This window comes from Pteropus alecto, unplaced genomic scaffold (assembly GCF_000325575.1).
Source record: "Pteropus alecto unplaced genomic scaffold, ASM32557v1 scaffold45, whole genome shotgun sequence".
NCBI lineage: Eukaryota > Metazoa > Chordata > Mammalia > Chiroptera > Pteropodidae > Pteropus > Pteropus alecto.
In genome coordinates, this window is record NW_006442491.1 from 30,960,327 (window position 1) to 30,975,168 (window position 14,842).

At 54.6% G+C, this 14,842-nt stretch overlaps 1 protein-coding gene across 1 annotated transcript in view; it reads right to left on the reverse strand.

Moving 5' to 3' along the window:
- Positions 1-3,322: 3,322 nt before the first annotated feature.
- PREX1 (phosphatidylinositol-3,4,5-trisphosphate dependent Rac exchange factor 1) overlaps positions 3,323-14,842 on the reverse strand; it is a 184,816-nt gene continuing 173,296 nt past the window's right edge. The window contains exons 33-41 of the mRNA XM_025039736.1: positions 13,068-13,183; positions 11,905-12,004; positions 10,204-10,347; positions 9,994-10,108; positions 8,331-8,397; positions 7,235-7,407; positions 6,705-6,807; positions 6,343-6,410; positions 3,323-4,919 (exon numbers count right to left, since the gene is read on the reverse strand). Coding sequence (XP_024895504.1) covers positions 4,877-4,919; positions 6,343-6,410; positions 6,705-6,807; positions 7,235-7,407; positions 8,331-8,397; positions 9,994-10,108; positions 10,204-10,347; positions 11,905-12,004; positions 13,068-13,183 — 929 coding nt within the window. The 3' untranslated portion in view covers positions 3,323-4,876. The remainder of the gene's footprint in view (positions 4,920-6,342; positions 6,411-6,704; positions 6,808-7,234; positions 7,408-8,330; positions 8,398-9,993; positions 10,109-10,203; positions 10,348-11,904; positions 12,005-13,067; positions 13,184-14,842) is intronic.

Genomic DNA, 14,842 nt, shown 5'->3' on the forward strand with positions numbered 1-14,842 from the left:
GAAGGGCTGGTAAGAGGATCATATGACATGCCTTTAAGTGACCCAGTGAAGTACGTGATAGATATTAAGTGCTCAACACACGAGAGATACTGAACATTGCTATCGGTCCTTCGGAGAAGTCTGGGAGAGGCCAGCTGGCCAGAGGATGAGGAGCTGAGTTGTATGCACTCTTTACATAGGTGGAGGTACTGGGGCACAGAGAAGGGCAGGGCCCTGTGTCACACAGCACGACAGGGGACTCTAACTCAGGCCCTGCTGCCTGGTCAGGTTCATCCCTACAGCCCTCTCCCGACCATCCCCACCTCTCTAGGGGATGGTACCAGTGTCCAGAGAGCAGCAGCTTTCTCCCACAAAAGCCCCAAAGCTCTGAGACTTACAACAACGGCTGCCCAGGTGCTCTGAGGCCCCGCCTGGACATCCTGGCGCACAGCGCCACCTGGTGGTCAGCGCTTTCCACGCGGGTCGTGATTTCTGGGAGAGGTGGGGCGGTGCACGTTTGGAGTTGTGGGTTCCTGGTCACCACCCTCAAGCACCTCACTTTACCGCTAACAAAGGCTTTTTGCTCCCTTTTCATCCATCCAATTGCCGTGGAAGAAAGAAGAGAAGGAAAAGCACAAAAGGAAAAAGGAAAGAATGAGTCTAGCTCTCAGACATACGTTATAGGACAAAGAAAAAAATGGAAAGTCTAGGAAAGAAACGGAGGGAAAATGACAAAAATAATCAAGAGAGAAATGAAAAATGAAAAAACAAATGGAGAAAATGTTCACACTAAGTCAGGCCGAGCCCAGCCTAGAAGGGCCAGAGCTCATCATCGAGACAGCCCCAGTTCCCGCCTCCAGGATGCCTCTGTCTCAGATGTGGGCAACTGGGAGCCAGCGTTTGGGGTGGAAGCTGGTAGGCAGGACCCTGCAGGATGAGGACAGACATAACCTCAACCTCTGAGCACTACATGATCCCTGGTGCCACCTGCTGGACAGACAGGGAACCACATTTATTCCCTGGACGCTAAATTGGGGGCCCTGGAGACTTGGTCTCCCCAGCAAGGTGGGTGTGAACGTGGCCAGGTGGGTGTAAACGTCTCCATTTCTCATAGAAGGAAACAGAGAGATGGTGATTTCCCAAGAGACGGCCACTCAGTAAGTACCAAAGCCTGGCAGTCCAGGGGGCAGGTGGGGATCTCTGATTTCAAAGGTCTTAGTCTGGGCCCTCATTACTCTGAACAATACCGCCCAGTCCTGGTGCAAAGCCAGGGACAAAGCATGTGGTCAGAGGTGCGAACTTTGGCCACCTGACAGCCGAAGAAACTGAGGCTTGGCTGGATTCTGATACCTGGCCCCCGCTATTTATTGTCCTGGGGGAGCAGAGAACTGAAGGGCCGAAGGGCCGAGAAACACATCAGCGTCAGGGCTTCACCAGCTCCTTGTTGTCCCCTTGGCCGGCACAGCGACTGCTGGTCACCAGGTTCCCCCTCAGCCAACATTGCCATAGCGACGCCAGAGCCGAGGACCTGGACAGTCAAGAGGCCAGCACTGGCCACACTTGCCTGGGCAGGGCCATCCCAGAGCCAGGCAGATCGGGTAAAGGAGTCTGCTGGGCCAGGAGGGGCTGTGAGAAGCTGGAGAGCTGGAGCCTGGCCCAAAGGCTGTGGCCACTTCCCAGCTGCAGCCGACAGGTGGCCAGGCAGGAATATGGGTCAGTGCAACCACAGTTTCTAATTTTTCAAGAAAAAATGAAAATTGGAATTTGGAAGTGAAATCTGCCGGTTCTTAAATGTGAATGTCTAATTCAAAAATATAAAAACACCACATTAGGAAAAACAAAAACAAAACCTACATCTATTTCCAAGTTTCGGCCCATGGGCCACCAGCTTGAGACCTCTTGTCTCCTGTAAAATGCCCCCATGCTCTGAACTGCGATTTGAGCTCCATTTTGTAACTGCAGTAAAGGCCTTCTGGAGAGAGAGGCAGGCCCCAGGCTTTCACCTCTACTTCGCAGATGCATCTCTGTGTCTGAGAAGGGATGTGACTTGCTCAAGGCCACACAGAGCCCACTCCCCAGGTCCAAATCAGAGCTGCCCCTGTCCATCATCACTCACCTTCCTCCTCACGGGATCCCAGGATGAGAACTGGCAGAACTCACTGCTACTGTCTGCCTGAAGAAAGCATCAGACTCTCCCTGTTGACCCCAAATATAGATTGAGGTGACAGCCCCTCCCTTAGAATGATTTTCCCTGGATCTAAAAACTGGCCTTAGATAATTCCAAATAATCAGTCCATCACTGTGCTAAAATCCCACCAGGATTCACTCCCACAGGTTGAGTCTTTTAAACCTGTCACTGAAAGGACACAAGGCTATCTCTGGGAGGGACTCAGTCTGGGCCTTGAGAGGGTGAGATCTGGGACAGACTAGTTTGGAAGGGGCTCTCGTCTGAAATGGCGGGACTGGGAGGGGACGTCATGGCTCAGGGTGAGAGAGAAGGGAGAGAAGGGACGGAGGGAGAGGGAGGCAGGCAGGCAGGCATAAGGCAGGCCTAGCAAGGCAGGTCTGCAAGTCAAACTCGGCCCAGGGAATGAAATGTGCTCTGGCTGGGCAGAGGGACCCAGGCAGCTTCATAAAGACAGCGGGAACCCAGGCAGGTGTGAGAACCAGCTCACTGCCTGGGACCTAGACTACAGATCCAGATGCTCCTGCAGCAGCACTGGTGCTGTTCTGATTGGTCTGTTTGAGGCTAGCGTGGATCTTGATTGGCCAAGAACCAGCCCAACCACATGAATATTTGGACCTCCATTTCAGCGCGGAGCCTGGATCCCAGATCCTGGATCCCGAACCTGAATGGGCTTTAGGGGGTAGGGCAGAAGGCAGCTCGCTGACTTCCCATGGACCTAGCCTTAACGGAAGCCCTAGCATAACACCGAGTAGAAGGCGGGGAATGCCTGGAAAAAGCCCCATGTTTCCACCGTCGTGGGGAAATGGGAGCTCAAAACCCAAAATAAACGTGAAATACAATATAAAGACCATTATTTTCTTGGCGTGCCTGAGGCGCAGACTCGCAGGGCAATCTTGGGTAGTCTTCACGAATTTTCTGCCAGAGAAAATATACAGTGTCCCCATTTTAGAGGAGGGAACTTCGCTCAGGGTGGCAACGGTCCTAAGGGTGGCCGTGTCAACGACCCCGGCCGTGTGGGTGGAACTGTCCTCCGTGCAGTCTTTGAAACCCCTGCTCATTCGCGGTGAGGGTGACCGTGCCACCCCCATACCACCAGGGTCGGCCCCAAAAGGAACCCACGACAGGTCATGATGTTTGTATTATAAACTGACTTTTAATAACAATAAAAAAATCTATCATGAATTTAAGGAGAAGAATCTGTACATTTTAAAGTAAACCAGTGCACGAGGCCCCTGCCTTCCGGGGCCCCTCTCTGTCCCCTCCCCCCACAGGGCTAACGCAGGTCCTCGTTTGTGTCTGCGTCGCCAGTGTCCAGCAATAAGCCTGCCTCTTGCAGTCTAGTGCTCAGGAAGGTGGCCCCTGGGGGCCCCAGGTGGGGCTTCAAACCTCCGGGGCAGTGAGAAACCCACACCAATCTGCTGGGGTGCAGGAGCTGGAGGGGACAAACTGCTGAGGCGGTCCCTGGGCGGGTCCTCGTGCCCAAAAGTGGCCAGGTTGGCTTCCTCTCTCTGGCCGGCTGAGAAGTCCCAAACACCCTGCTCTGAACTAACGTCAAAAAAATAAATTACAGAAGCCACCACCCAACGTTTCCCAGTGGCCTTCCTACTTGTAGGACACACCTGTGTGGAACAGCATCTCAGGTGAGTGGTTCAACTCCCTCCAGTGCCCAGAGCCAGCCTAGACACCTCTCAAACCCCTGTAGCCAGTCATTCAAAGAGAGCAAAGTAATTCAATCTAATACTTGACCGACTGCTGGAGAGTTGGGGGTGGGGAGAGGAGGAATCACAGTCCATAGCCGTGAGTGATACCTTATGACCCTAATATTAAAAAAGATGAAATACTGATTTTTTTCGAATTTTCAATAATTTAGTTTTTTTTTCCTTTTAGTAGCACTGGGAAAAGCTGTCAATACTACCTTATGTTGGTCCCCTGTTAGACAATATACCTTTCTTTGAAATTTAAAATGTCAAATATATAATCACAAAACCTGGAAAAAAAAAAGTCTTGACAACACCACCGACAACGTAAAACTCCAAAATAAACTATAGCGATTTCGCGCCATATAAATAAAGTCAAAGCAAATCTCGTGCCAGGCCTGATGGCTCAAGTTCCAATGGCGGTGCTGCCAGAAGCTGGTGTGGCCGTCAGGTGTCCTCTTGGTGACAGGTGATGTGCCCTGTCCCTCTGTGTCTCCTGGCAAAGGCCCGGCTTGTCCGAGTCCACCCAGCAGGTTAGTACACAGTTGGGGGGGATCTGGAAGTGAAGGTGAGGAGGAGGAGGAGGAGACGTGTGTGTCACCTGGAATGTGGACTTACAGGGAAACCAGCGGTTTCAAAAGTGCAGGTTGAGCCATCCCGAGGGAGCCGAGTCTGCGGGCCTCCAGCTGCAGCGCCCATGACTTCTCCGCGGTGTCCTGGGGATTCGCGGGCAGGAGCCCCGGCCTTGGCTGTACCCATCAGCTCTGTGGGTTCCCAGCACCTCTTGGACTTTTGGCACAAGTGTGGAGAATGTGCCGGCCCCTGGCCGATTGGCCAGCTCTTCTGAGAGAGGGGACACTGCTTGTCCTTCTAAGAGGTGATGGAGAGGGCTAGGCAGACCCCAGAGCGGACGGGGGCCTTGGGCCAGCTCTGGAGAAGGCCAGCGTGGGCCCGTGTGTCTTCTCAAATCCCAGGTCCAGAGGACGCGGCCAAGCACCGTGCGTCTCGGCGCTCAGAGGTCTCCGTCCACCGGCGGCTGGCAGAGGCGGTAGAGCCTAGTGGTTGGAGGCAAAGACAATGAGGAGAGGCTGGGGCGGGCTGGGGCCTACCACTAGTATTTCCATTTTTATTTAAACACATAATCCATTCCCAGAAAACAAAACTCAGTAGGTATAAAAAAAATGCAGAGAGAAAAATGTTTATGCTGCCCACACTTTCCCCGAGCTGTCTGGTCCGCTCCCCATAGGCAGTCTCTGCCCCCTCCAGACTGCTGAGGGCTTTGCAATTACAGACGTGTCTGCGTGTGCGTGTTTGTGCGTTAAGATGCGTGTGCTCGGTGTATGTTTACAAGTGTGGGGGCGTGTATATTTTTCCAACTCATGGGGGCAAACTAGACGCGGCGCTCTGCCCCTTGAGTTTTCTCACTTAATATGTTAGGGGCCTCCCCTCACCGTACACTTTACTCAACGTCTGTGCCGGGCAGAAATTGAGTTTCATCTCCGAGTAAAAAGGAGCCACTAACGGGTTCCAAGCAGGAGAGACAGGCAGATCTGCTGTGGGGCGAATGACAGCAGGGAGACCAGACGGGAGGCAGCTACGGTGACACGGGTCATACGGAGAAGCCAGGCGGCACAGTGGTTAGGAGCCTGGCCCCCAGGCCTCCACAGCTGGGTTCAGAATCCCAGCTCTGCCATTTGTTAGCTGTGCAACCTCCGACAAGATACTCAATCTCTCTGTGCCTCCGCATCCCCCACCTACCGACTGGGGACAACAATGGTATCTTGGTCACAGGATTACCATTTGGAGCAGGGTCAGTTAACATATAAAAGTATTAAAAAGAAGCGAGGCTGAAATTGTACACCTAAGAACTGGTGAAACACAGTGAGGTCGGCGTGCGCGCTGCCATCGGCTGGTTTTGACAAAGTCCCGCGGTCACGCGAGAGCTGTGAGGGGCACCCGGGAACGCTCTGTGCCACTTTTGCGAATTCTTGTGATCCAAAATATTTCAAAATAAACTGTTGTGGACAAAGTGTAGGCAGATGCTGATGGCAAACTGGGGCAGTAGGGATGGACAGAGAAGATGGACTGAATTGCTCGCGGGGAAAGGGTCACACATGGTGCCGTGGGCTGGTCTGCAATCGACGTGGGCAGACGCTGGGGTCGTGAGGACGGGACGCGGCAGCTGGACTGCGGCTCTGAGGGCAGCAGGGTGGCAGGGAAGGGGAGGTGAGGCACGTGGGGGATGGTACCAAACTGTTGTCCACGGCTTGTTCTGGGGCCTCATCTCATCTTCAGCTAAAGCAGGAGCTCCTCTGGGGCCAACGGCCTGAGCGTATTTGTCGCTCCCCAAAGTGGGGCGTGAAGGCCCATCTTACTACCAGGGGGGTCTGCCTGAGATGAGGCCAGGAGCTTGATGCCGGCCCAGGTCCCGGCTTTCCCGAAGAGAAGAGGGAGAGGAGGGAAGGGACAGCTACTCACCGCGGTGCACCCTGGGGCATCTGATCCTTGACCCGCAGATTTTTGGCCAGAATCTCCACCCTGGGGCCCTGGGAAGAAAGAACCCGGAGGCGGTGACCTGCCTCTGCAAGGAGTTCAGGGTACTTGAAGGGGCACAGGGGTGCGGTGGGGTGAGGAAATGGGGTACTGGGAGGCCCCAGAAGCGGAAATCCCAGGCCCCCTCCACATGGGAAGAAGGGCCACCTCTGGGACTGATGACCACCCAGCCCCCAGAGGGCCTCTCATCCGGCCCCAGCTGAGGTGCATCATGCCCTCAGCCCAGGACGCCCTCAGCCCAGGACGCCCTGCAGCCCGGGGGGGCCTGGCGGGCAGAGCCACCTCACCTGCTTCCGCATGATGTCCGTGGCCTGCATGATGCACTTGGGCAGCAGCCCGTGGCTTCGAGCCAGGATGGCTGCCTGCTCTAGGGAGACACTCAGGGTGCTCCTGCAGGCGAGGGGTGAGAAGGCAGGCGGGTTAGGTGGGGGTGACGTCCTGTCCCACCATGGCCCCTGAGACCCCACACACCTGGGAACCCGCCATCCCCCTGACCATCACTGCCTGGCAGGCCCTCAGCCTCATGGCCTGCTGTCCCAGGACGACCTCCTGCCTCAGGACCCAGAAATGCCCTGCTCCCCAGATAACTGCTGGACTCGCTCCCTACCCCCAGGTGTCGTCTCTCCGAGGACCTCCCAGCTACCCCGCCCCTCCTTGCGCCCCTCCCAGCTGCTCATCCTTTCCCTCGGCTGCCAACCCTCCCGCACCGTGTCTGACGGCTCCCCTCTCTGCACCCCGCTAGCATGTCAGCATCGCACGGCGGGCATCTCTGCCACTTTTTCTCTGTGGCACGCCCAGGGCCCAGCTCAGAGCTCACCTCTGCATGCCCGTGCCGCACATGGCGATCTGGCAAGCCCCCAGGCGGTAGCAGAGCTCGGAGGAGATGGGGATGAGGCCAGCGCCCAAGCTGCCAGCAGCACCAGGCTTGGGGTGGACGGAGGACTTCATGAGGCGGCAGAGCTCATCCAGGGCATTGATGGGGCGGATCAGCTGGGAGGCGCACGTGCACACACCCGGTCAGAGCGGGCCACTGCCCAGCTTTCCACCCCGCCGTCTCCCTCCAGGTCCAGCTCGCCGGGGGTTAGAACCCGATTAACCTCTACAACCTCCACTCGAGGACCGTCTGTGGCTCCCCACTGCCCCAAGGCTGACATTCAGTGTTCGCGATACCTTTCAGGCCTAACCTTCCAATCTCATTCTCTTCACCTGCCCAGGTGTGCCCCCGTCTCGGCCTCAGTGAAGTGGCACGAAACGGTGGTTTACAATTCCTCCTGTCACCTTAATATTCTCCCAGCCAAACTCAAACCCCCAAAGGGCTATGCTGATCACTTCTCTTAGAGGCCCCAGCCTCACGGTCCCGAGGCCAGTACCCCAAAACCATTGTCAAATTTGAGGCCTGCTGGAGCCTGGGAAGTGGGTGAGAGGCCTGAAGCATGCGCCCTCAAAAGGCCAACTGTGACACATGGGGATGTGGGCCCTGGGCAGCCAGGTCTTCCCATGTCTCAAGAAAAGCCAGAAGCCTCCATTTCCTGGGAAATGTTTTGATTTTTAAATGTTGGCAATAAATTCGAAACAAGTAAACAAAAATAATGCTGCATGGCCACTTCTGGCTCCAGTCTCAGAGAAATGCTGCAGTAAACCAGGATCTTGGGGAGACACCGGGGAGTGGGTGCCATGCGAATAAGTCATGGAAGGAATTCCACAGGGGTGGGGAGAAGCTGGGATTCCTACAGTGGGGAAGGAGCTGCCCCAGAGGCTTCCTGGAGGAGGCGCTGCAGAGGCCTCGGGCTGCTCTGCCAGGATTCTGGCTGGGGTGCCACCCTGGCCCTGTCCGCTGAGCTGTGACCCGAGAGCCCCCCACCCTGCCCAGGCTCCACAGCGGGAAGGGGGAGGGGGAGGGGGAGGGGAACCACCTGGTCTATCTTCACCACCGTGGTGCTGGCATCCGTGGGCAGGTTAGACCGTTCCAGGTAAAATGCCCTGAGAGAGAAAGATAGGGGTGAGGGAAGGCCGCCATGCCCGCTGTCCTTGCAGCCCCAACCCCACTGTGGCCACAGCCCCTCTGCCCTCCAACAGCTCTCAGAAGGAAAATGCTCAGGGCACCTCGCACAGCTCTCCACTGTCACAGCCACCTGTGCGTTCCTCCGGCGCCCCGGGGAGAAGCAAGAGGGGGCCTCCCACGCACCCCTCACTCCTCAAATGCCACCTCTCCCTAACTGCCCATGAAATCAGTACCCGACACTCTCACTCTCTGTCCCCCTGTCCTGCCAAATCTGTCCTCTGAACACCCGTCCACTGACAGGTTACACTGCTCTTAGTTCACTGGTTAATGTTCAGTCCCCCTCTAGGACAGGGCTCAGTCAACTTCTTCTGTAAAGGCCCAATCGGTCACTGTTGTAGGCTGTGTGGACCAATCTCTACTGAGATGCCACTCAGCTCAGCCACTGCAGCAAAAAGCAGCCACAGATGATGACCACGTGCATGAACATGGCTGTGTGCTCATAAAACTTTACTGACAAAACGAAGGGTGGGCCAGACAACTGTTGCTCTAGAATCAGTGCTCCATGAAGAAGTGGCTTTGTTTGGTCACTGCTGACTCCCAAGCAAGCACCCAGAACAGGGTGTGGCCCACAGAAGGTCTCGATTAACATGTGCTGAATGAAGAAAGGCGAATCAATGATCGCAGAGGCGATATTTTAAATATTCAACAAAGGGCTCAGAACGGATTGATGGTGTCGATCAAACCCAAGAGATGCCAGTGTTAATAATATAGCGGGATGTTTTCCCTGAACAACAAAAAAATGAAAGTATCATCCTCTCATTTCCAAATGGTAAAGCCAGGCCCCAAGATGGTGTGGCCTTTAGCGCACACCCCAAAAGCCCAGTCTCCCACCACAAAAAAATGAAAGTATCATCCTCCCATTTCCAATGGTAAAGCCAGGCCCCAAGATGGTGCGGCCTTTAGCGCACACCCCAAAAGCCCAGTCTCCCAATCCTCAGCCTGCGTTTCTCACAGAGGGAGGTGAGGAGCAGGGCCGGGCGAGGGCGGCGGGAGCAGGAGCTGCTTCCCTGGGCCTGAGACTCTTCCTCCTGGCGGATGCGGCCCCTGCGCCCTCTGCTTCTCTCAGGGGGTCTCCTCTGAGCAGGGCCAAGGCCCTGGGGTCACACCCCTTACTCACAGACACAAGAACCCCAGGGCCGCTGTCCCCACTCCCGCCCCCATGCAGAAGGAAGCAGGCAGCTCTTCTCAGTTGAAATGCCCCCCTCTGAAGGCCAACAGGCCCAGTTCCAGGCTCGGCCCAGCCACGGTCTAGCTGCACGATGCTGGGCACACCGGGCACACACACTCTGGGCCTCAGTCTCCTCGTCTGTAAAGTGGGTTAGAGTGGCCGTGACTGCTGAGACAATCTGCTGAGCTCGTGTGTACAGAGGACCCGGCACACAGCAGGTGCAGGAAAGGAAAAGGCATTTTGTCCCCTCCCACGCTGGGGACCCGTCTGGTGTCTACTATGCTCCTATCCACTCCCCATAGCTGTGTCCAGACTCCTATCCCCAGCATGTAGCATGGACAGACACCTGAGTTTGCGGTAATACTGCTGAATCTTCTCCAGGGACTGGGCATTGATCTCCTGCTGCAAGTCTTCCGCAGCCTGGCCGCCCGGGGGAGGCGGCCCCTCGGCGTTCTCCAGAGCTGTGGAGGGAAAAGAGGGAGGCTGGTGGCTGGGACCCGTGGTGCTGGGCGGCCGTGGCCGGCCCCCTGGGCCCAGGTTGGCGCCCACAGCTCACATTTTGTGAAGAGCACGGTGTGCAGCCTCAGGCTGGCCCCACTCTCCAGGCGGGATGGCAGCTTCGAGAAGTGGTAGCCGTCGAGGTAGAAGACGACCTTCAGCGCCTGCCGGCTGCCCTCGATGTGGTAGAAGACGTTGGTGTCTGTGGGGGGGACACAGTGGGGCCAGGTGACGCTGAGGCTGGCGGGAGCCCTGCCCCACCGCTGTTGGGGCAGCGTCAGACCTTCCTTCAGCTCTCCGCTGCGGGTCCGGGGCCCTCCCTGTTCTCCCCACCCCAGACAGTGGCTCAGACCCCTTTGTCCCGAGGCTCAAGGTGTTACTGGGACTTGCAGGTCCGCACAGCCCAGAGCGGCATCCAGGGGGTCTCCCTATTCTTTCCACCTCAGAGGGACAGCCCGAGAAGCCCCTGCCAGCCACCTTCGGGTGGCATCCTGGAACATCCCTGCCTGGGTATCTGCGGTATTAAAATTTCATGGGGATATTTTTTAACAAGTGAAAAAATATGTACAGTGGAAACTTAACGGATTTCATTAACCAATGTCACCATTAAAAAATAATTGATTAACTGATTAGACTCCTTATGGAGGTGGGAATTTTTAAACCGGAAACTTAACGGATTCCATTAACCAGTGTCACCATTAAAAATTAATTAATTGATTAGACTCCTTATGGAGGTGGGAATTTTTAAACATTGAGAAACACTGATCCAGAGCAGTGGTTCTCAAGCTAGCATGCTTCGAAGTCACCGGGAGGGCTTGCTAATAGATTTCCGGGCTCGGCAGGTCTGGGGTGGGGCCTGAGAACTTGCTTTTCTGACAAGCTCCCGGGTGCGGCTGGTCCAGGGACCACACTAGGAGCACTGCAGCTCCAGAGCCCAGCCCAGTGGCTCTCAGTCCAGGCTGTTCATCAAAGTCACCCAGAAGGCTGTTGAAAATCCCAATGCCCAGGATCCGCCCCATCGGCAGACTCTGAATCGCCAGGGCAAGGCCTGAGGCTGGGGCATCAGTATCTTTAAAAAGCTCCCTAGATGATTCCAGTGCAGCCAGGACTGAGACCCACTGGGCTAGACAGTGAGCTCTCAGACGGCAGGAACCAGAGCTGTATTTCTCTCCACCGAGGCCCCAAAACCTAAAACTGCACCTGACACATATTACGAGCTCACAATCATGGATGGATGGATGGATGTGCAGGCAGGTGGAGGGGCAGGCAGATGGATGGAAGGATGGATGGTGAATGGGTGAGTGGGTGGGTGGGGTATATGGGTGGATGGTGAATGGGTGGGTGGATGGATAGATGAGTAAAGAAATGAGTGGATAAGTGGATGGACATGTGGAAGAATGGGTGGGGAGGAAGAAAAAAGAAACTTAATTACAGTATAAGCTCTTAGAAAATCGTAATAAGTCTTTATCTCAAAGAAGGATCTAAGAATTTTAGTAATAATTAGGTACCGGCTATTGTTATGAGAGATAACAACTATTAGAGATGTCTGAGTTTATACAAAAAGAAACTCCTCTTTTTCCACAAGTCTTCAAGGTTCAGCTTTGAGACTCATGTTGGGAGCATGAGCTTTGAAAGTGCTGGGTTTCAGGTCAAACTTGGGCCACTGGCCTGGTGGCAGGGGAAGAGCAGGGTGACCCCTGATTAGTCCCTTTCACCCCCGGACCCTCGCTGTCATGGTGGGGTGGGAGGAATCACTCACTGGCCACATAGTTCTCGTCCAGCTGCTTAAAAGAGAAGGTGACATTGTCCAGTTCCGACAGGGTCACCCAGATGTCCTCCAGCATGATCCGTTCCTCCTTCTGCAGGAGGAAGACAGGGTGAAGACGTCTCAGATGCCCCCCCCACCCTGGTGTGTCACTTCAAGGTGCTGTGACTCAACCCTAGTCGACATGCCAGGCTGAGGGTCTGCACTGGGCTCTCCAGGGCTAGACGTGAAATGACGTTTGCTTGACCTGCACCTCCCAAACGTGAAATCACGTTTGCTTGTCCCGCACCTCGGAATCCATCTCTGCTCCAATGTGCCGGATGGCCCTCACACCCGGACCACGTCCACAATGCAACTTGACCACCTCAAACCTCACGAGCCCAAATGAAAATTCTCATTTTCCTCCTCAACGCCCCCTCCAGTAGGCCCCAACTCAGCAAAGCACACCAGTATCTGCCCAGCTGCCCAAGCCCCAAACCCCAAACCTTTAAGGACTTCTCGACTTCTCTCTCCCTTCACCCCATACACAGCCCATCACCAAGTTCTGATGGGTTGACCTCCAAAAACATACCCCAGATCCATCCACCTCCTTCCACCGTCCTCACCACCCCCAATACAAGACGCCATCATCTCTCTGGGACCACACCAGCTCTTCACAGGGGTCCCTCTGCTACCAGGGACAAAGAGGAGATGCAGAGAGCAGGACGGCCTAGGGGGGACCGAGTCAGACTCCAGGGGACCCCTGTTACTAGTTATCTTTGAGAACCTAACTCAAATTACATTACTCACCTGCTCAGTGCCCCTGAACCCTCCCTCTGCTCCCAGGTCCCAGGCCCTGTGGATGGGGCCCCGGGGACCTCGTCCCCACACCCCCTGGCCTGCTCCACTGGCCTCCATTCGGGACCTGTGCACATGCTGTCCTTCGGACCATTTACCTAGCTGGCTGTCTTGGTACTCGGGTATCAGCTGAAATGTCACCTCTCTGTCACCTCAGAGAGACCATCTCTGACATTTAAATCCAAAGAAATTCCATCACCTTCTAAGCCTTCTGCATTAACTCCCCTTCTGCTCATCTCTCCTCCTCCTTCTTTCCTTTCTTCTTCCCAATCTGCTTCCCCCAACTAGAAAGTGAGCTTCAGACCCCCAGCACCCAGAGCCTGGCGCATCATGGTGACTGGTGAACTGATGCACTGGACCCCGGGGTCCTCATCTGAGAAGGAGAAGGTGAGGCTGGGCCTTCCCAGCTGCCTTTCTAGGCCCAGGGTGGTGTCTTCTGGGAACCAGGTACAAGGAGGTCTCCCACCAGGCAGCGCCTGTGCGCAAGATAGGCCAGCAGAGGGCGTGCCAAGGCCACATTTTCCCAACAGCCAGCAGCTGTGGCTTTAAGCCCCGCCTGGGAAAACGTCTACGAGGCAGGGAGCCCCGGCCTGGGCATACGGGGTGCAGAACCAAACAGTAGGGAGCAAGTGCTCCTGCAGACTGCATTTCTGGGGGACGTCGGATTCGGGTACCAGCACCTTTAAATGATGAGCTGTTGGCTCTGCCTCCCTGGGGACAGGAGAAGGATCACCCGATTCTGAGCTATGAGAGTGTGGAGAGGCAGGGAGATCAGGGATGAAGAGGGGATGCAGACACAGCAGAGCAGCCAAGGGTCACCAGGCCCAGAGTCAGACACGCAGAGTTCAAACCTGGCCGTCTGGGTGTCGACGCTCTCATCCTTAAAGTGCGGGCATGAAGGATCTGCCTTGGGGCTACTGAGAGGACCGAATGAGATGTCACCTGGGTCATCACAAAAGCCTCCCCGCTGGCCTGGCTTCTGCCCTTGCCCTCGTCACCTTCTCCACCCAGAGCATGGGTGATTCTTTAAATGTCAAAGTCAGATCTCGTCCCTCCCCTGCTCAAAACCCTCCCGTGGCTCACACCCAGCATCCTCTAACAGCCTGCATGACCTCGCACACTCTGAACCCAGTTAAGTCTCAAGACTCCCATCCCTCGCCCAGGCTTCCTCTGCTTCAGTCACACCAGGCGCCTCGTTGTTTCTCAAACACTGCAAGCAGGCTCCTGCCTCAGGGCCTTTGCACTAGCTGTTCCCTCTGCCTGGAAGGCTCCTTCTCAATATCCTCACGGCTCACTCCTTCCCCTCCTTCAGTTCCTAGGTCAGAGGTCACCTTCTTAATGAGGCCTTCATTGGCCACCTTTCTGAAACTTCCAACTGCTGCCGACCTATACCTTCTTATCTCCTTCCCTGCTTAATTTTTCTCCTTAGACCTTATCACTGCATACAAGGGGTTTTCCAGTGTGACACTATCTATATTTAAAGCCAGGTAAGTCTCTGGGGGCAGGGACGTCTGTGCGTTATAGGACATTTAGCAGCATCCCTGGCCTCTATCCTCTACATACCAGTAGTAATCCACCTGCCCAGCTTCCCCAATGTGACAACCAAAAATGTCTTCAAACATTGCCAAATATCCCCTGGAAGGGAAAATTGCTCTCTAAATTGCCCACCCACTGTACCAAATAATTACTTATCTCTGCTCACTGAATTTATAGTTAACAGTCTCACATAAGTGTTTCAGTTATGAGCCACTTCAGGTATTCATGGAAGTAGAGTTATAAATTACAAACACATTTGAAACAAAGCAGATTAGAATTTTATTATAAATCCATTAATACATTATTATTCAGAAACTCAACTTTATGTACTGTAATTATCAACAGATTCTAACAGATTTTTCACTTTAATGTGACTTTTTTGAGATCTGTGAAATGACGTGGCATCCTAAGCTTATTGTCCTCTTATCTAACAATTTAGCTACTAGCATTATCGACAATTCTTCAAAAGTATATCAAAGGTCTTTACTGCATAATAGCATGTGAAATCTATCCACGGATTCTACAGTAGATAACAAATTATATAGAACTGGGTACGAAA